Source organism: Colobus angolensis, unplaced genomic scaffold (genome assembly GCF_000951035.1).
Source record: "Colobus angolensis palliatus isolate OR3802 unplaced genomic scaffold, Cang.pa_1.0 Scaffold210, whole genome shotgun sequence".
NCBI lineage: Eukaryota > Metazoa > Chordata > Mammalia > Primates > Cercopithecidae > Colobus > Colobus angolensis.
This window is the reverse complement of record NW_012115267.1, coordinates 1,836,959-1,859,154: the sequence shown is the minus strand read 5'-3', so window position 1 is coordinate 1,859,154 and position 22,196 is coordinate 1,836,959. Positions and strand designations below refer to the sequence as shown.

Genomic DNA, 22,196 nt, shown 5'->3' with positions numbered 1-22,196 from the left:
TTAGAGTCTTGGAAAGATCATTTTAGTTACTACGTGAAGAATAAAATTGAAGAGAGGGAGCAAACTCTATGGCAGGAAGGCCTGAACAGAAGGGCACAGGACTAATCCAAGAGAGAAATAATGACACTGTCAGCAAAGTGGCAGCAGCATCTAAGCAGGAGTAGCTGAGCTACGAAAGTGGTGAATTCACAGGAAGAGTGAGTGCAGAACAAGCTGGGTGAGACTTTCCAAGTCATCATTCCAAAGTGAATGCTAATCCTGCAACGTATATAGCATCACTAGAAGGCACATAAAAATAAATAAAATGCATACAATAAATTTGAGAAAATGGCAGACTGCAAAGACAAAAAGAACAGACAAATTGAGAAAAAAAAAAAAAGGATGATTTGCGCAAACTCATGCCACTAAAAGCCCTGAGGTTTTTCAAACTTTGGGAAAAAAGAAATTTACAACTGCTATTTACCAAATGCTGTCTCCTGATCCAAAGCAAAAAAACCACATACCCTAGGACTAAACCTAGTGAATGGTTACCACAATGCCAAATTTATATCTCAACTGCCAAATGGCAAAGCAATGGTAAAAGTAATTTTCTAATTGCTAGGATAATTAACAGAGTATCGTTTGTTTTAGATAAATAAGGCAGCCCCATTTCTAAAATACTCTCACATGTTACTAGATAATTTGATGATGGTTGTAAACTAGTAAACACAAGTATCAAACATTTAGGACATCCACATACACAGCATAGCAATCACTGCCAGTTTGTACACCTCTGATTTATTTTAAAAACAGATGTTCCTGTTAGGAACATTTTAAAAGACAAATACAAAAACTAAATATTATTCTGCTGTAAGATAAATGTTATCACTGATATTTTCATATCATAAAATGTTAACAGAAAAAAAGGTCTTATTTAAGGAAGTCCCATAAATCAAAGATCTCTTCTTGGATTCAGGCTATAAGAAAAAACAAACTTGAATTTCTCTATCTTTGCCTTTTATCATATAGATTTGTGGTGCAGTATAAAGCATTTCAGGTAGTTTTAACTTTTCCTAGACAACCATGCATGTAAGGCATAGCTAAAATAGTGACAACTGATCAGCCTTTTGCAAAGCTGTGGCTTCAACACAAGTCCAGGAAGCATGATATGAGAAAATGAATAAAGGCTTTTAAATCTTGGTTTTGCATTCTGGCTTTGGACATTTTCCTAGGTATTTGCGTTTAATGTATGAATGTCTCTGGGTCTTGGCTTCCAATATCTGTGAATTGTAATCCCTATCACACAGGAATGTTTTATAGATTAAAGATAACTGTACAAAGCACACAATACAGTATTTATCACACTGGAAAAACTCAACAAATGTTATCATTTATCATCATCTTATTAAGTAGCTTATATACTTAAGGTTTTTTTTTTTTTTTTTCATTTTAAAATTTAACTTTCAGATACAGGGGGCCACGTGCAGGTTTGTTACATGGGTATACTGCAATCAGGTAGTGAGCATGGTACCCAATAGGTAGTTTGTTCTTGAACCTGCGTCGCCCCCTCTAGTAGTAGTCCACAATGTCTACTGTTCCCATGTTTATGTCCACATGTGCTCAATGTTTAGATCCCACTTATAAGTGAGAACATGTGCTATGTAGTTTTCTGTTCCGACATTAATTTGTTTAGGTTAATGGCCTCTGGCTCCATTCATATTGCTGCAAAGGGCATGATTTCATTCTTTTTTAGGGCTGTGTGGTATTCCATGGTGTGTATATACCACATTTTCTTTATCCAATCCACCACTACTGATGGGCACCTAGGTTGATTCCATGTCTTTGCTATTGTGAATGGCATGGCTACGAACATACAACTGCATGTATCTTTATCTATTTTCCTTTGTGTATATATCTAGTAATGGGATAGTTGGGCCTAATGGTAGCTCTGTTTTAAGTGGAGAAATTTCCAAACTGTATTCCACAGTGTATAAGCATTGCTTTTTCTCTGCAACTTTGCCAGTATCTACTGTTTTCTGACTTTTTAATAACAGCCATTCTGAGTGGTGTGAGACAGTATCTCATTGTGGTTTTGATTTGCATTTCTGATGATTAGTGATGATAAGCATTTTTTCATATGTTTGTTGACTGCTTGTATGTCTTATTTTGAAAAATGTCTGTTAATGTCCTTTGGTTGCTTTTTGATGGGGCTGGTTTTTGCTTTGAATTAAGTTCCTTATAGATTCTGGATATTAGACCTTTGTCAGATGCATAGTTTATGAATATTTTCTCCCATTCTGCAGATTGTCTTATTTACTCTGCTGGTAGTTTCTTTTGCTGTGCAGAAGCTCTCTAATTAGATCCCACTTGTCAATTTTTATTCTTATTACAACTGCTTTTGGAGACTTAGCCAAAAATTCTTTGCTCAGGTTGATGCTGAGGATGGTATTTCCTAGGTTTTTCTCTAGAATTTTTATAGTTTTAGGTTTTATAATTAAATTCTTAATCCATATTAACTTTTGTATATGGTGAAAGGTAAGGGTCCCATTTCATTCTTCTGCATATGGCTAGCCAGCTATCCCAGCACCATTTATTGCATAGGGAGTCTTTTCCCCATTAATTGTTTTTGTTGGACTTGTCGAAGATCAGATGATTGTAGGTATGTGGCTTTATTTCTGAGCTTTCTATTCAATTTCATTGGTCTATGTCTGTTTTTTGTACCAGTGCCATGCTGTTTTCTTTATTGTAGCCTGACAGTATAGTTTGAACTTGGGTAGTGTGATGCCTCTGGCTATGTGTTTTGCTTAGGACTGCTTTGACTCTTCGGGTTCTTCTTTGGTTCCATGTGATTTTTAGAATAGTTTTTTCTAATTCTTTGAAGAATGATGTTGCTTGTTGGATAGGAATAGCATTGAACCTGTAAACTGCTTTGGGCAGTATGGCCACTTTAATGATATTGATTCTTCTAATCCATGAGCATGGAATATTTTTCCATTTGTTTGTATCATCTCTGATTTCTTTCTGCAGTATTTTATAGTTTTCCTTGTAGAGATCTTTCATCTCTCTGGGATAGCTATATCCCCAGCTATTTCGTTTTATTTGTGACTACTGTAAATGGGACTGAGCTCTTGATTTGACTCTTAGCCTGGATGCTATTGGTGTATAGAAAAGTTACTGATTTTTGTACATGGATTTTGTATACTGAAACCTTGCTAAAATCGTTTATCAGTTCTAGCAGCCTTTTGGTGGAGTCTTTAGGGTTTTTTATACTTAGAATAAAATCACAGTGTCAGTGAAGAGAGGTAGTTTGACTTGGTTTTTTTTCTTATCCAGATGCCTTTTATTTTTCTTGCCTGATTGCTCTGGCTAGAACTTTATGTTATTTCTTAGTGGTCATTTATCACTCGTTATCTTATCTGACCTTATCAGCATTATTTGGTATCACTGATCACTTCTTCCTCCTTAAAATGTTTTCCTCCTTGGCATCTAGTGTACCACACTCCTCGTTTTCCTCCTCCCTAGATGGTTATCCCTTCTCGGTCCTTGCTGGTTGCTTTTCATTCTCTTGACATCGGAGTACTCCAGGAGTCTGTCCTTATATCTCTTTTCTACATTGTCTAACTCATTCCTTTGGTGAGCTCATGCAGTCTTATAGCTTTAAATAGCACCCATGAACTGACAATTCCCCAATTATACCTCCAGCCTAGTTCTCTTTGCTAACTTCCATACTCTGGAGGTTACTGGTTACTATATGGAGTAAATGACATATAGTCATGAGCTATAATCCAGCTGCCTATGTGACATCACTACATGATATAAGACTTCTCATGCTTTTCTCGTGTCTAAAATGGAGCTCCCCCTAGTGCTTCCCTTGAAACGTACGCTGCAGAATCTCCTGTTAATGACAACTCCACCCTTTTAGTTACTCAGGCCAAAAACTTTGGGAATCTTTCTTGATTCCCCTCTTTTCCTACACACTATGCTCACCCCATCAGACTATTTCTCTTGGCTATGCCTCCAAAACATATCCAGAATCCAATCACTTCTCACCACATCTACTGTCACCAACTTGAGGACAGTATCCTCTCTCAGCTGGCTGGTGGCAACAGCCTTCTACTAGGTCTCCTTGCTTCCAGTATAATCCCCTTAGAGTAACACAACATGACAGCAGAGAAATCCTGTTAAAACCTAAGTTAGACATACAAATCTTGTGCTCAATATCTTCCAATGGGTCTTCTTCTTACTCTAAGAAGAAACTGAAGTCTTTATAATGCTCTAGAAGGCCGTAAACAATTTCCCTGACTTCATTCCACCCCGTAACTTTCTGACTTCACCTTTTCCTCTCCCCTTTCTTCACTCCACTCCACTCCACTTCATGCAACTCAAATGCCACAATTATCAGTTAGCTAGAACCACTGAGAATTAAAGTAACTTCTGAAAAATTAAGTTAGTAACAAAATATGAATATTTAATTTCACACATAACTTCTTAATAAATCCAGACAATGATGGAAGGTAAAATCTTCCTAAGGATTAATACTAGAATTAAAAGTTCTTATGGATTCATAATGTAGCTATCTGCTTTGGAAGACCTATATACTGTTATGTGCCGAGAATACAAAAATTTAATTACTACATCTTTTGTTTTCCCCACTGAGCAATAAAATCATGACAACTATCAGTATGTCTAGATGTATTATTATATATTTACTCCAAATGTAATTTTAGCATTTACATTTTAATATAAAATATATGTTGTTATCTCACGAATGGCTGCTGGGTACAGAAGAAAAGGTTTCCTTGCTCTATCATGCTGGGGAAGCTCTTTGAGTTATAACTACCATCTAGACAGAATAGCCTAGCATCCAGCTCACCTTTCATCTAAGAGCATAAAATAGAAATATTAATTTTTAATTTCTTAGGACTATTATTATTGTTGGACAAGATTTTTAAATGAGATTCCAAAATACCAGTATTCCAAATAATTACCTCTTTTCTTCTCATTCTGTCTTTGGACGATACTTTTTTTTTGAGATGGAGTCTCGCTCTGTTGCCCAGGCTGGAGGGCAATGGGGTGATCTCGGTTCACTGCAGCCTCTGCCTCCTAGGTTCAAGCAATTCTCCTGCCTGAGCCTCCCAAGTAGCTGGGACTACAGGCGCCCACCACCACGCCCTGCTAATTTTTGTATTTTTAGTAGAGGCAGAGTTTCACCATGTTGGTCAGGCTGGTCATGAACTCCTGACCTCAAGTGATCCACCTGCCTTGGCCTCCCAAAGTGCTGGGATTATAGGCATGAGCCACCACGCTGGGCCTTGACAATACTTTTTGAAAGAAAAACGACTGGTCCTGAAAACCACTTGCCACAATCTTTTACTCTTACACATGTGCCAAAACAATAGTTATTTACTTATGTATCTGTTTCCTAATTCACTGTGAGTTCACTGAGAAAAGAGAACATACCTTAATTTTATGTTTTAAAGGCTTAGCAAAGTACTTTACATATAGTAGGGTATTTAAAAAAAAAGAATGAATGAGAGTTATTGTCAGCTTTTGATTTATATTGCTAAAGGTCAAGAGAGGACAAGGATAATCCAACATGGTGAATTTAAATTTGTGCGACAGATTTACACTGACACTTCAATACAAGCATGTGTGATGTTCGATGCATTTCCTAAGAAAGAATAAAATCAGAACTGTGAAGCTATAAGTCCTCAGAGAGCTCTCTAAACTGTGATGTATAGTGTATTTTGTTTTTCTTTAAGATGAAGATCCAGTTTGGCCTAGACCAACTCCTTTGGGGCTTTCTAGATTACCATGACCAACTTGTCCTGGTTTGCCCAGTACATTCCTGATCCTAGGAAACCCACTGATCGCAGCAAACTAAGACGGGTGGTCACCCTACCTTAGCCAGGCAATGTGAATCTGTTTCTTTGCTTCTGGATCTGTTCTGAATGAGAAAATTGTGTGTGCATGTGCATACGCTATCAGGTGACATATTGTACTCTACTTTTAGTAGTAAGATTGCTCAATGTACCATCAGTTTTGTAAGCAGTTTTGTGAGTACTACCTCTCTGAACTCAGGTGCTCCACGTATCATCTTTATAATTTTTTTTAACTTCCTGCATCTTCCTGTGTCCAGGTCTGGCTTCAAAAATAAAGTATTGTATATGTATTTTCTCAGTGTAGCCAGTCTCAGTGTCAGTTACTTTACATTTATTCACCATTCTCTCCCCAATAGCTCCTTTTTAAATTATAAAATACATTCCCTCTAAAAATTCAAAAAGTAGAGAAAATATTACAATATAAACATTTCTATTTTTCCCTCCAACCAAACAAGCCCCCTTCCCAAATGTAATCACTATTTACAGTGGCACAATGGTCATTTCAGATATTTTTTCCATGTATTTGTTTCTCCTCTGAGTTCTTTTTGTTGCTGTTTTTTCCCCACACAAATAGGATTGTCATTATGTTCTTCTATGATTAGCTTCTTTCTCTATTAATATTAGCACATATCTGTCTTATTCTTTGCCATAGCTGTACAGTCTTTCCGCTGTGTGGCTGTACCATCATTATTTAGTAATGTTCTACTTTCGCTCTGTCTTATCAAAACATATTTCATCTGAATCTATCATTTGGTTAAGATCAATCAGTTTCCCTTCTAAAAATAAAATATTACATTAGCCATTAAAATGAAATTCTTAGGAAAACACAATCAACACATAATTAGCTTTATTAAATTTCTATCAGGCAAAAGAGACATGATTAATCTGCTAAGAAACTAAGAAGCAAAGAGCTTAGTAGCTCTTTGAGACAGTGATATTTAGATGAGAACCCTAAACAAATTAACAGCGAGAGAATTGATATAGGCATGAGTCCATGGAAATAAGTATATTTCATTGTTGATGACTGTCTTTTAAAGGGATTTTTAAGTAGTACCATAATGAAGATCAGGCAGTCTTACTGAAGTTATTAGAATGATAATTTCAAAGAGAAACCTTGTGGAAAATAAATATTGATCAACAAGGTGAGATGAAAGGAAAAAAGCTATTTTATTTACTTCTTTATCAAAAAGCATGACTCCTCCGATGTGTCTCTTCTGCAGGTGACATGACCAGATTCTCTAACAGTCGTATGTTTTCTCTCCCATTATGAGCCTCTCTCTCTGCTCCTGGACCTCTTGGTCAGTGGTTCTTTCAAGCACGGTTCTTAGAGCTAAACACATCTAACCACAGATAGAGTCTCATCACAGTGGACCATGGCGTGATACTACTCCTAAAACCTAAGGCTGTTTAACATATTAATATGTCTTTAATTCACAGTCTTTGTAATGGGGGAGACGGGTGACAACAGTGCTAACTTCCTCACCAAGTTGTCTTCCGGTTAAAATGACACAGAACCTTTACAGCAACATGGATGCAGCTGGAGGCCATTATCCTAAGTGAGCTAACGCAGGAACAGCAAACCAAACACCACAGGTTCTCACTTAGAAGAGGGAGCTAAACAGTGAATACACATGAACACAAAGATGGGAAAACAGGCACTGGGGACTGCTTGAGCGGGGAGCTGGTCGGATGGCTACCCATTGGGTATTATGCTCACTACCTTGGTGATGGGATCATTCATAAACCAAGCCTCAGCAACACAGTTTACCCAAGTAACAAACCTGTAAATGTACCCACTCCTGAATGTAAAATAGAAGTGGGGGGAAAAAGAATCGGAGGAAGGGACAGGAGGAACAAGATAGAAAAAAAAGACATGTAGGATGCAACCAAACTTTTATATATGAGATGCTGTAAAATGAACAACAATAAGTCATTAGTTGGAGGGTGGCTCTCTATAGATCAAATAGTTAAACTATTTTGACTTTGATAAAAGATCTTCAGTCTATAGTGAGTCTAAGCCAGTGTCCAGTGCAAGATGTAGAAAATAGAAAACATAAGCAATGACTACATAAAATAAAATGACATAGAAGATACAAAACATTTTAAATACAAATATTTTATTAAAAATAACAGGTAAAATTTGGGCATTTTCTATATACTAAGTACTTTTCTAAGTGCATTATATGTATTAGCTTGTTTATACAGCAACTACCTTAGCTAGAAACTACTATTACTTCCAAACAACAAATGAGGGAACTAAGGAACAGGGGGGATTAACATGGCAAATTAAAAGCAGAGTCAGGAGTCAAATCCAGGCAGTCTGACTTAGAAACTCTCATTCTGCCTTTCTAATTATCCTTTCTGTGGGGGCTCAAGTTCTAGATAGGATGTTCAGAGATGGACTAATATAGCTGAGGGGCAAGAGTTACTCTTGGCAGACAGGGATCTCCTTGGTTCTGACAACTTGAGCATTCTGATCCATAGGTCAGTGCACATTAAACCCTATCAATAATGACACTGTGACTGTTCATCGGATGAGCGCCTCAGAAACGTGGAACTCCGTCAGAACAGAAGCTGCCTAAAAATAGTTAAATATAGCAGGACAAGGAACAATAACAATATTAAAATTGGAGAGAATAATTGATTCTACCTCCTTCCCAGTGCAGGATTTTTCTAGATATCTCTAACAGACAGTCACTTGGTCTCTTCTTGCACTAACTCCCCTGCCCCAGTTACTTCCACTGCTTATTAAAGAAGAATTTCCTGACTACCTTCTTGGTCACGCTCTGGTTGGTCCATATCCCTTCTTAAAATGTGACACCCTAAATTGAACACTAAATCCAAAAATGGTCTGATCTAAACAAGCGAGCTCTCTCTCTTAAGCAGAACCTGTCAGAGCTATCATAGCGAAGGTTCTGACACTGCATTGGGAGGTTGAAATAGTTGACATTAAGTCCTCATCCAAATAAGATTCTATGAATCCTAGATAGATTACATGAGCAGAGATAAAATAACAATTGATATTTCATAGCCTCAGAAAGGATATTCTTCCAAAGTAACAGACGCACTCATCTTTAGGAAGGCATTTTAAAAGCTACAGAATTTATGAAATATAAAACAAAATTTCTGTAATTCAAGTTGCCATAAATAGTAAAAATTTATTATTTATTTAGTTATTTATTTACTTATATTTATTCCTAGGTTCAAATGATTCTCCTGCCTAAGCCTCCTGTGTAGCTAGGATTACAGGTGCCTGCCACCACGCCCAATTTTTACATTTTTAGTAGAGACGGGGTTTCACCATGTTGGCCAGGCTGGTCTCGAACTCGTGAACTCAAATGATCCACCCACCTCGGCCTCCCAAAGTGCTGGGATTACAGGCATGAGGCACCAAGCTTGGCCAAAAATTTATTTTTAAAGTGAGAATATAAAGGACTATCTTTATTTTAAATGTATTAGGAAGAGAAAGAGAAGGGAAGGGAGAAAAGCAGATAAGATTGAACAGGAAATCCATAGGGTAATCTTTGTGAGAATAAAGCTCTGAATGCCAGCTTTATTCAATTTTAACATAACATTATCATTGTGGAATCTTCAAGGGGATTTTTCAGCGGCCAGCAATTTGTGTTTCTCTTTTCCAGCCTCAGAATCAGCAGAATTAAAATGTGTGGTGAAAATGAGTTTCTAGCATGCTCTCACAAGATTTGTGTGAACAAAAATGCTTAGTACTCTCCAAGTGTAACATTAGGTTTTCATCATCTAATGAGAAATAGCTGGTAGATTTTATGAAAAGAAAAAAATCCAAGGTTTCTCGGTCTGATAGTAACTTGTTGTTTTATACTTCATGAAAGGAGAAAAGTTTTCACACTACCCAAACTGCACATAAATTCCTTTTTGTAACTAATATTTGCAGACTTATGTTTTCATATCTAAGCATCAAAGATTCTAAGTAATGGACAACAGATAGAGGTTTTCTTGAAAGAAGAAACCACTTGCACTGATCGGCATTTAATAATTACACAGGAGGGAATCAGTCCACCTTAGATCATTAGTCATTTTAACCGCAAACTGGGAAAGTGACAAATTCCTTCAGCTGATTTTAATGTGGCTAAGAGCTCTAGGATTCTGCAGATATGCTGTCACCTCAAAGTTTCTTAAGTGATAAAGTCCTTGTTGTTTCTGCATTTGTATAATGAATGCAGCAGCCAAAACCAGCCAGGAGCAGAGACCTCTAGTTCAGTTCCCTGCCCACAGCCTTCTCTCCCAATTGTAATGGGTATTGAACACTCTCTGAAAGTAGGAGATAATTTTATGGGGCATTTTTGTAATATTCAAGAGTAGGGTATTATCATGTTACTATTAACAAATTAAAGCATTTTTATTTATAAAATCAAAATATATAACATTTTATATTTAGAATTGATCTATTTCCAAATTTACTAGTTCAGTTATCCAAATATGCATTTCAAGTGATTATGCATAGTATTTACAGTGCTTTTTTAAAGCTTTGCTATTGATGGCATTCTTAGTAGAGAATAGAGAAAAACTAAGTTAGTCACTGAAAACATTCTTCTAAAAGGCATAATAATATGAAGATTTTTGATACTTCTAGAAATTTGTTTTCATAATATAATCCTAATTTAACTGAATGAGATGAGTGAATGGATTAATATGCATATGTGTGAGAGAAGCAAGCTCGAGTGATAATCTCTTTAATAAAAGGAAAGAAAGGCAGTGATAAAGAAAAAATAACCAGAATGCTTAGTATTCCCCTAAAATTTATGTTGAAGCCCCAACCCCAATATGATAGCATTTGGAGACAGGGTCTTTGTGAGGTAATATGATTTAGATGAGGTCATAAGGGTGGGAACCTCATGATGAGATTAGTGCCCTTCTAAGTACAGACACGAAAAAACTTGCTGGGCCGGGCACGGTGGTTCACAGCTATAATCTCAGTACTTTGGGAGGCCGAGGCAGGTGGATCACGAGGTCAGGACTTCAAGACCAGCCTGACCAACACAGTGAAACCTCGTCTCTACTAAAAAATACAAAAAATTAGCCAGGTGTGGGGGCACGAACCTGTAATCTCAGCTACTCGGGAAGTTGAGGCAGGAGAATTGCTAGAACCCTGGAGGCAGAGGTTGCAGTGAACCGAGATCACACCACTGCAGTCCAGCCTGGGCAACAGTGCAAGAGTGTCTCAAAAGAAAAAAAGAAAAAACCTGCTCACCAGAAACTGACCATCTGACCATGATGGAAGCTAAACCTTGGACTTCCCAGCCTCTAGAACTGTGAGAAATAAATTTCTGTTGTTTAAGCTACCCTGTCAATGGTATGGCAATCCTAGCTAAGACACTAAAAATGGCATACAATGAATTAAGAAATAGTTTACATTGGTTTTATATTGTGGCCAAACAACTGTTTTAATAATGACAATTCAAAGTTACAGATAATTTCAGAATTCTTAAATCCATAATTAACATCACTTTCTTTTAGCCATTTTTCATCAGGCTGGAAGAATTTCCTGAAATCAGACTTCTGTTTGCACCTAAACAAGCTTTTTTTTACACAATATAGTCTTTTACTTAAATAACTTTTTGTAGAATACTCTACTGCCAAATGATATTAACTGAACACTCTGTTCAATCCAAAGGGTACTCAAAATCATAATCATTACAGAGATATTTTAAAATATCTTTATCATGTAATATTTAATCCATAAAAACATTTTAAGTTATAAAGCATAATATTAAAACACCATCCAGCACCCATTCAGTTGAAGAACTGGGACATCGGCAATACCACAGAAGCTATCTTGTGTATTTCTTCCTGCTCTTTTTCCTTTGCCACTCTGTGACATGGGTGTTTTTCCAGCTACTGCTGTAGTTGTAATCCACTCTACTAATGTGAAGTTTGGTTTACTTGTAAAGGCAGAAAGAACACTTTAAACTTAGATTCTAAGAATTTTAAAAACAGACGCTGAAGTGTCATATTTGTAATCTGGCTTCTAAATAAAATTTTAATAATGATTCACACTCATGGCCAAAGGATTTAGTACCAACTCCCTCCAGTCCCTTGAGCAGTCTAAAGTGGAAAACAGCAGGAAACTCGTGCTTCAGGATATGAGGGCAGGACAATTCAAAGCAAGGACGGTGGCTAAATAGAGGTAAATAGACAACTAAGTTTTATCATTTTGCTGCTTTTTAGCACTGTGGTCAGTCCCCTTCTACTAAAAATTCATTTCTCCAACAGAGAAAACAGTGCAGTTGGCACTGGTACTAATTACCCTTACCAGTAGAAATGTCATGCTTGACAAAATAGAGATTGTTTTAGTAGAAGCAATTCCCGAATGAAAAATAAAAAAGACATTTTCAAGTCCTTATTGGTACAAAATGAATATACATAAGCATAAAGATTTTATACAATATATCCCAACATAAGTATGCAAGCAAACTTGTGCTAAGGGATTTCAGCACTACAGTAAGATATGCATTGCTCAGCAAGATGTACTCCAAAGAAGTGATTTGATTAGATATATAATTAAACCTAAAGTATTTGAAGAGTTCCCCAATGCAGACTTACTGCATTTTGACCTTCTTGTAATCCCAAGTAGCATCTCAACTAGGATCCATAAAAGTTAGAAATTTAAAACTGGTATGACCTTTTATCTACCAAGATTTGGCAAGAATGGAGGATGATAAAGGTCACTTTAGGCCAGAGAGAGCCAGATATGTACACCCAGGTAATGCTGACACTTTCTTTCTTAAAGGGGAAGAGGGCTCAACATAAACTTTATTTCAGATACCATGAGTGTTCTATCCAGTGTGAGGATACAGTCTCTTATGAAATTCAATTCTGCATTATGGGTAATTGCTACTAACTCTGCTGAAAAATAAGTAACAAAATATATTATAATCTTGAAATGTTAGAGTCAAAAGGTACTTTAGAGCTCAATAGCCCAAATTCTTCATTTTTTTAGGCTACAAAAATTGAGAACTCAGAGATATGATAAAACTTGCCATGAACACATGGCTAATAACAGCTGAAACTTAAAACCTGGTCTTCTAGCTTCAAGTTCCTGCTTTTTCCCACAATACCATGACCCCAAAAGATGCACATAAAATTATGTTTTTGCATTCCTGGGGGGAAAATACTTAAATTATAAGATACAAATTCAAAAGAACTGAACATATCTAAAGATGTAAATATATTTGGGAAGATATATTTTCCCAATCATTTATTAGAAATGAATCATTTGCAGTAATCAAGCTGAAAAAAAGATGGAATCTTTCTTGCCCAATAGATAATAAGCACTGAGTTATGTTTTCTTTTAGTCAGGTATTTCAGTCATGTATCACTATATAACAAACCACCCCAACAGTGGGGAATCACCTGGGCAGGTCTTCCGCTCTATGTGGTATGAGCTACGGTGCCAGGATGGCTGATGTCACCCTAAGGATGGATCGGGAACTCAGATGGGGTTAAATTGTCTGGGACGTGTGGATAGTTAGAATCATTAAGAAACTCCCATACGCACTCAGGTGGGTCTGTTGGCTAGGGGGCCTCAGTTCTTGACGTGGACCTCGTCACATGGCTGCTTGGGCTGCCTCATGGCATGGCAGCTGGGTTCCAAGAAGAAGAATTACCAAAAAAGAGACTAGCAGCTGCCAGGCCAACTCAGGGGCTTGTCCCGAAAAGGACAGAGTATCACTTGTGCCTTATTTTATTCAAAGCAGTCCCAGGCTAAGCTCAGAGTCAATGTGGCAGAGGGCTAGACGAGGGCATGAATAATAAAAGGGATGGTTTATTGAGGCATCTCCAACGTACAACCTACCACATAAAGATTGTTAAAATCCTGGCCAAACACAGTATTTGGAAAAAAGTGTTTTCCCACTTTTTTCCGAGACGGGGGTACTGACCAAGAATAATGAGACGGAGGTACTGACCAAGTACCCCCGTCGGGTACTTGGGGGGTACTGACCAAGAATAATGAGAAGGGAGACGGGGGTACTGACGGGGGTACTGCCCAAGAATAATGAGAAACTCTACAACCCTAAAACTTATTAAATGTAGATACAAAGAATTACACTAACCCTCCATCTTTCTAGTTCTTCACTGGATGGGCTTTATGGAATTCCACATATGGCATTATTTTCAGCCAGATATTAACTTTTAATCAACATATGTTTAAGAATGGGCATGTATCTCCATAATGTATTTCTGAATTTATAAGCTGCTAATTTAAACAAATTTATTTATTAAATGTGACACTGCGTGAAGAGAGGGGAAGGCCAAGCTCCAACTGAATAAATTCAATTATATGCTTTATAGATTACCAGGTAACCTATAGGTTATTTTATCCAAAGTCAGCTAGGACAGAGCTTGGATAGATAATAAGGACATTTAAGGAGAGAGAATGGGAACACTGGAGTACTTAAAAGTATGTAAGTATCCATTCTAGATATATTTGCAAGTTTCAAAAAAATTATCAAAGGAGTAGGAATCTAATTTCCTAAAGGGTACTGTGTGCACTGTACTGGATACACCGACCACATTATTTCACTTAATCCTCTCAATGCCTCGTGGAATGGGTATGGTTATTTCCATTTGTGCGTGAGTAAATTAAAAACTCTAGAGCCATTGACACACACTTGGAAAGCAGAATAGAACCCAATCCCTCTGACCTTACAGTCTATTTGCCCTATCACAATTTTTCTATGGTATCTTCAAGGTACAGCGCTAAATTCACTAAATTCTACTTTATTTCTGATTGATTTCCTTTTGGAAGCAGTTTTCAAACACTTTACTTTTCTCTGTTTCCAGTCTTCTTCATTATTAACTATTTGGAAGCAAATATTTAAAGAAAGTTGACATTTAAAGAAATCCTTAAGTTTTCTGAATTAAAATCATGTTCCTCCAATTACCTGTTCATCTAAATTTGTGGTTTCTTACAGAAGGGTATACTAAATACTAAAGCCTTAAAAATAAAAAGGCCAGGAAAAAAACATTCTCACCTTAAATCAGCACTTTGTAACTGTATCACAGCAAAAGGAATATTGTATCATTTTAGTGCATTAGCTTCAATGTCTTCCACAATGTCTGAATCATTCTACCAATGTCTGAGCTCCTTGTTAACCAGTACCATCAACCACAGGGGTATCTCCCATGGCACCAAGCACAGTCACCTACACATGGTAGGTATTAAGTGTTGGTGGAATGAATGAATGAAAGAACAGAGGGAAACCTGAAATACTCAAAATTACATTGGAGATGTTATTTTAAAAGCACCTATCAAATATTAGTTACTTTCAATTATTTGGTGACATATAACAATAGCAATGGTAGGCAGAGTACATATATTCAAAGATATATTATTTCTATTTGGGAATATGTGCAGTAGTCCCTAACCCTTGCCTATTGCCTGATAAGATGAGGACTGAATAAATTTAGGACATCTATTTTGGAAGGGGATAAAGACAGTTAGAAAAGGAACACAGAAGGAACACAGAAAGGAACCACAAAGAACTCTCAAAAGAGTTGACTGTTGGACTAATTTTATTCAAATATTTATTTTCATTTATTATAAAAGGTACCCTTATGAAAATTAACACTGGAAAATAAGAGAATATTACCACCTTTAATTTAGACAGCAAACAAGGCCAGAACACGGGGATAATAGCTAATAAAACATCTGATACTGATATAAAACAATGTAAAGGGAGATTAAAGGTCAAAAAAATCCAAGTTTGAAAATACAGGAGTAAAGAATTCTAGAAAGGGAACAGCCTATCTTAAGGTTCTGGTTCACCTAATGGCAATAATGAATTGTGGACTGTTATGACTAATCATACTGGGCGGAAGGTAGAAGATGACTAAATAATATCTATGTCCCTATGTTTCTAAAAGTGGCCATCATTATAACATGTATATAATTGTATACAAGTATCATTTTAGAACAACAAAAGGTAGCATTTTAGAACAAAAAAAATTTCTGTCTTTTTTTAGGGAGAAAAAAAAAGTCAATAAAATTTCTAGTGTAGCCAAGAAGCAATTTTGATTTATGTGTAAAATAAAAGCATAGTAACGATATAAACTGTATAAAACCTTATTGATGTTTTATAATTTTCAGAATTCTAAAGGTTAAGAAAACAATTGTCTTCGGGAAATAAAGTATTAACTTCTCACATATTACCTAATTAGGTAATCATCAAGTCATAGCATAGAATTAAGAGTACTTAAAATTTACACTCTCATTGTATAATCCCGCATATTACATCAAAAACCTCAAGTCTCAAACCCCCACATATCTCTAGGCAAATTCCCCACCTACTAACCACTCACTGTATAAGAGACATTTCTTTTCCAAAAACACTTCAAAATTAACATTTTCATGGGCTTTTAAATTTACAAACCAGGAACTGTAGTAAAAACTAAGACAGAAAAGGGCTCAGTTAAGCAATAATACAGTAATTTAGGAAACTTCTAAAAAAGGATTTGGTTCTACACTGTGTTCTAAAATGAAATTCAGGAAATAAGGTTTATATGCCTGACTTACTATATGTGAAAAAGTACCTTTAGCCTCTCATTAATATACAATCTGACTTTCTAATTCTAAACAAACACGTGCAAATGTTCTAAAAAAGGACTACATATCTACTAAGACAGATACTTGTAATTTTAGCAGCTAGATTTGCCTACCTGTTTTCTTGATAACAGCAGGAAGAAAATAAAACAAATTGGAATAACTAAGGGATCTTGTCCCAATCTCCACTAGCACCCAGAACATTTAATACCTTGTGGCTTTACTGCAACTGGTACATTTAATAAGAATTACTCTGTGCCATAAATGAGAATAATCTCTAAACAGGAATTATTCAATTCAAATCACACAAATGAGCAATTGTTAATTATTTCTTATACGCACAGCACTAAAACCTAATAAATGCTTAAGTTTAATTTTCTTTTTCTATCTAATTTAATTTGAAAAAACTGAAAATCTAAAAAAGTATAAGAGTACATTTTGGAACATTATTGCATTATTTATATTTTAGGAATCCTTTTGTACAATAATAATGCTTGAGGTATGTTCTTAAAAATATTCTACACATTATAAAATATACAGTTCTCTCTCATGTTATCAGTACCCAAAAAGAAATTAATAGAACAATATTAATAATAATAATAACAAAAACCATAAAATCTCGCATTCACATACTTCTGATTTAATTTTCTAAATGGCAAAGGGTAGATTTTTTTCTCATTCAGAGGATAAAATCATGTTTATCAAGGAACAAAAGAATTGTATTCTAAGCTTCTGCTATACGCAAAGTGCCAGCCTTGGTCCTGGTGGAAAATACAAGGAGAGCTAATAGAGGAGAAAGAGAAAAAGCTTTTTATGAACTTTAAGGAACTCTGAATGCCATAGAGTCATATAGAAAAGGAACCACAGGAATTTGGATGAGGAATACATTGGTTGTAGTTAAAGGAAGTATATTCTCCTTTAAAGAAAAGGAAAAATAAATGAGTTCTATACACTCGTGTAGGAGATAAAGCAGGGAGAAGAGATAATTTGTTACAGTATCAGGGATCATGTTCCTTAATTATTATGATTTACTGCACTAGGAATGTGGCTGTCAAAGTAGAACGGTAAGGAAGGGAGAACGAAGCCGTGACAGAAACCAACTTCTGCTGTAGTACTCTCACATCAATTCTGTAGTATTAAAACGGTTATAGGAAACTGACGTAGGCCGGGCGAAACAAGCTCTGTCTCAAAAACAGCTGCATTTAACCACAGGTAAGAAGGCCCTTTTCTACACAGTGATAGAAATCACTTTACCTACTTGGAGGATCCAAATAAAATCTGGAGTTTAAAGTGCACACAAGAGTGTTAAATTCCCTAAAGCAACTTCAAAACTGCAGGAAAAATGAACAGTTCCCATTTTAAAACACTTCCCAAGAGTAAGTAACAGTGCTGAGTAAATCTTTGCTAGTTTATAGCTTGATATGTGTAATTTAACCTTCTATGAAAGTACAAGTCTCTCCCCAAATTACCCAGAGAAACAAAATACTCACTGGGACATATAACAATATATGAGCTATCTACAAAAACAAATTAACATAAATTATATTCTGAGGGACTCGATTCCTTGCCACTATTTTTGGATTTCATTAAAATAGAGAAAAAGTGGGGAAGCATGCAAAAATTTGATCTGCAAAATTATCACTCACAGAAAAGTAATTTTTTAAAAGCAAAATAGTTTATTATTTCTAAGGCGTACCATCCATCCTGATATTTGCCATAACATTTTCACTGTAGATAATTTTAAAAGAACTCATTCTTTAAATATCAGACATATAATTTTCCTAGATATATGTAATGTGTCTTTAAAAATATTTTAGGTTTTTAGTTAACATTAAAAAATTAACTCTCATTAAAAAAAAAACCAACTTTATGGTATAGAGTGCACTGGTTTTCAATGTCTAATCACTGCAAAACTTTGCAATTACCAAAGCCATAACGGATTACATTTCAGTCTATCTTCAGCAAGAATACAAAGTAGATAATGAAGCTGCCAGCTGTATATTTTATATATTACCTTGCATTTATGGCAACTGTATATTAATATAGAATATTCCTCTCTGTTTTAATCTATTTTCTTTCAATATTCCACAATTAAAACTTAGCCAATACAAATAATAATAAAAGAGCAGAGCTGTATAGATGTAAAAAAATCATTAACAGCAATTTCTCAGCTTTAATGGAAAAAGTGTTGGTATCTAGCAAACAAATCTTCTTCTGCCAAATAAGAAATCAAAAACACAAACGTCTTAACAAAGATGGGTAAACAGGACACACATATTTCCAGTTTTCATTATCATACCCAGAAAAGAGCATATGCTGTAATTTTAACCACCGACAAAGCTGCAGTTTCACGTAACAAATAACTTGCAGTGTCTGACATTTAAGAGAAAAGGCTTACTTAAGATGCATGCTTCACCAGTTCTATGAATGTGTCACAACTGCCAATAACAGATATAGCAGCATTTCATTTACAGTGAAAAGATGCTAGTTAAAATAAAGCCATGTAGGTATACGTGCTTATATATATACGCCACTTTCACAAAATTTTGTTGCAAGGCAATTAAAGAGGATTCTATTTAAAATAACTTACCTTTCGCCCATCACTTGCATGGCAATTCACATTTAGAGGAGTCAGTAAAGCCATTAGTTTTTCTTCATTACCACTCCTATAAAAAGGTAGTAAGTCAATTCCTATAAAATTACAAAGCTTCTTATGAATATTTATGCATAATTTTTTCACATGAGAGTAAAATATGGGTTTGCTTTGATTTCTTTTACATGGATCACAATAACTCTCTTTTACAATATTCAGTTCAATTACTATATTTCTAATTAATACCTGTTAATTACTCTGTAGTGGTATATCTTAAATAATGTAGTTTTCTACATTTTTGCTTTATTTATCTACATAAAGTCATCTTCTTAATTACAAATAAACTTTATTCTGATACATGGACTAAAACATTGGAGTTAAAAAATACATACAAAATGCTGTAAAGAGCTAATCAATTAAATTATAAATGACCAAGAACAACAAAAAAATAGATGAGGATTTTAACATTTACTTTTTGCTCTTCATTCAAGCTTTACTAGGAAAATCTTCAGAAGAAAATGAAGATATAGGTATTTAAATACTCCAAGAATATCATTGGAAAAGCTGGGCAACTAGGGTTTGCAGGTACCTTAAGAAATGTTCCAAATAAAATTAATCTTATAATCATCACCATATGAAAAGATTTTATTATATATACTAATCATGTAAAATAATGTATATAAAGATTTAGTATCTGCATAATTGCATAAAATCCAAGCAAGACAATAACGTTATATTTTTTATAGTCCTCCACCTGCCCTCCTCCTTCTCTTCCTTAATGCATTATACACACTTAAAATGAATGGAATCACTTACCTAGCAGCTTCTAGGAGTTCGTCTTTCTTGTATTCACCTAGATGATTGCAAAATATCATGCTGTTAGCATTTGGCAGAAGACAGATTAAGAAATGCAGTAGGCAGCAAATAGAGAATTAAATAGAGAAGAGCAGAAAAAGAGAGTCCACACCCCGCTGGGTGATGGAGCCGTGACGTTAGCCAGCTTGTGAAGGCAGCATCACCAGTGCCTTGGAGACGGGCAGCAAATTGACGCAGCTTCTTGTCCAATCCTCAGATGAAATAGCTTTCTTCAGACAACCAATGAATGCTAAATCTCGTGTCCAGAAACACATTCCCTCTGATAACAGCATGCCAGCTGAAGACAATGTCCCCTCCCCCCTTTTCTGTTCAGGCTGTCACAGTATACTTGTGAAGCATAATACATTCTGAGACAAAAGCAAAAGAACGTGGCTCTTTAAAGGTACAAATTACTAGTCTTCTCAAAACTGAAGTTTTATTGGTAATGACACGGAAAGTTAAAAAAAAACATTAATTACTATTGTTGAGCTTTATAGCAGTAGAAAATGCAAATATCAGAACCATGTAGCCTTTGACTCGATAGCGAAGGTCTGTAGACTAGAAATACGTGAACTACGTACCAAATGCCATGAACCTCTTGGAGGCAGCGCTCCAAAACCCAAAACAGTGAATACATTTTGAAATGACAATATTATTCTAACATGCTGTAATCTTAACACTTCATATAAATTCAATACCAATTTGAACACATAATAAATCTTAAAAATATTTTTTAAAAGGAGGTTGGGGTCTTTGAGAATGAGCAGATATCTAACTACTGCGACATGGGTAATTTTTTCCCATTCTATTTTATCACAATGGATTTTAAAAATATATCAAATGACGAAAACAGAAATATAATTAAAAACCATCCATAATAAATTTCTTAGGGTATTCAAGATCTAACAAATTTTTTTTGCAAGCTCAACTGAAGGACAAAGAATGTTAATAATACAGCGTTTGTTCCTTCAATAAATAAAAAGAACAGCCAGGACTATGATTCAGCTATAATACACTTACTTAGTTTGCTACATCACTAAAGAAATAATCATAAAAAGATCTTAACAAATAATTATATGAAAGCAAATACTAAGTGCACACAGAATAAAACATTAGACTAAATGAAAATGTTATTCTATTACGAAATAAGATTAAGTAACTTTTAAAAAATCTTATGTGTAAGTACGGACTTCGCATTTTGTTTGTTTTGCTAAAGAATGTGGAATATTGATGCAAATATTACAAAGACACCTCAAGGCTACCAAGTACCTACTTAAATGCTATAACCCATTATTAGCAAATATTCTTTAGCTTTAACTTTGTCTTGCCTCCTGGATTAAGATTAGGTTAAAATCTGGAAACTATAACCAGGTGTTTTCAAAGTAAAAAGTTGTTAAATACCTATTTTCTCTTAAAGGAACTTTGTATATCAATAAAGTTATAAGCTTAAGAATATAAGCTAGAATATATGATTTCATGGTCATAGAGTTGGTCTTTCTAATTTCCCATAAGTTGTATTTCAGATTTTTTAGCCAACTGACAAAGTAAAGGTCATTTCATTATATCCTCCATCCAATTAAGTTCCTGCCTTCCCAAAGCCCAAGACCTACCTTTGTTAAACATTTTAGGTAGCAATATGGAAGATAGAGAGTCAACTTAAAAAACTCCTTGTGAGGAAAATGGCATAACCCATGCCCCCAGATGTCTACAGAACTAGGATCAAAGTAAATCAAATTACACAATGTATCTCTAAAATGTATTAATTTTGTCGAGCTGCATTTGTTCAGCAGGCCTGTATGCCAGGTTTTAAAGTGAAAGCCACTATCATCTCTGACCTCAGGGAATACTATTCTATTAAAGGAGACAGACAAATAAATAAATGATTACAGTAGAGTATAAAGAAATCTTATGAAATGCTAGAGAGCTTACTAGCCAGTCTAAATGGGATTAATGATTGGAAGGGTAGTTGGGGGTCAAGGAAGTCTTCCTGGAAGAGGGGAAACTTGAGCAGTTTTGAAGGAAGAACAGGTAATCCTCAGGTGAAGCAGGGTCAGGGAGAAGGAAGCTACCACAGTGAAAGAAAGGAGAAGGGGAATGGTTGTAAGTAGCTCTGTGCACCTGAAGCAAAGGACACTCGCAGGCGAGTGGGTATGGACGAGACAGAGAAGAAATGGAAACATCGTGAATGTCTCTCTAAGCTAAGAAGTTTGAATTTTACTTTGAAAGTAATGAGAAAATACTGCAATATTCTAACAAGGGGCGTGCAAAGTATACTTAAAAATCTGCAAGTTTTGTGATTACATAAAAT

General features: G+C 35.4%; 1 protein-coding gene across 2 annotated transcripts in view; it reads right to left on the bottom strand.

The window, feature by feature from the left end:
• The window catches only part of TNKS (tankyrase, TRF1-interacting ankyrin-related ADP-ribose polymerase), a 220,893-nt gene that overhangs the window by 87,116 nt on the left and 111,581 nt on the right, over positions 1 to 22,196 (bottom strand). For both annotated transcript variants that reach the window (XM_011942810.1, XM_011942811.1), the window contains exons 4-5: positions 19,850 to 19,886; positions 19,031 to 19,106 (exon numbers count right to left, since the gene is read on the bottom strand). In XM_011942810.1, coding sequence (XP_011798200.1) covers positions 19,031 to 19,106; positions 19,850 to 19,886 — 113 coding nt within the window. The remainder of the gene's footprint in view (positions 1 to 19,030; positions 19,107 to 19,849; positions 19,887 to 22,196) is intronic.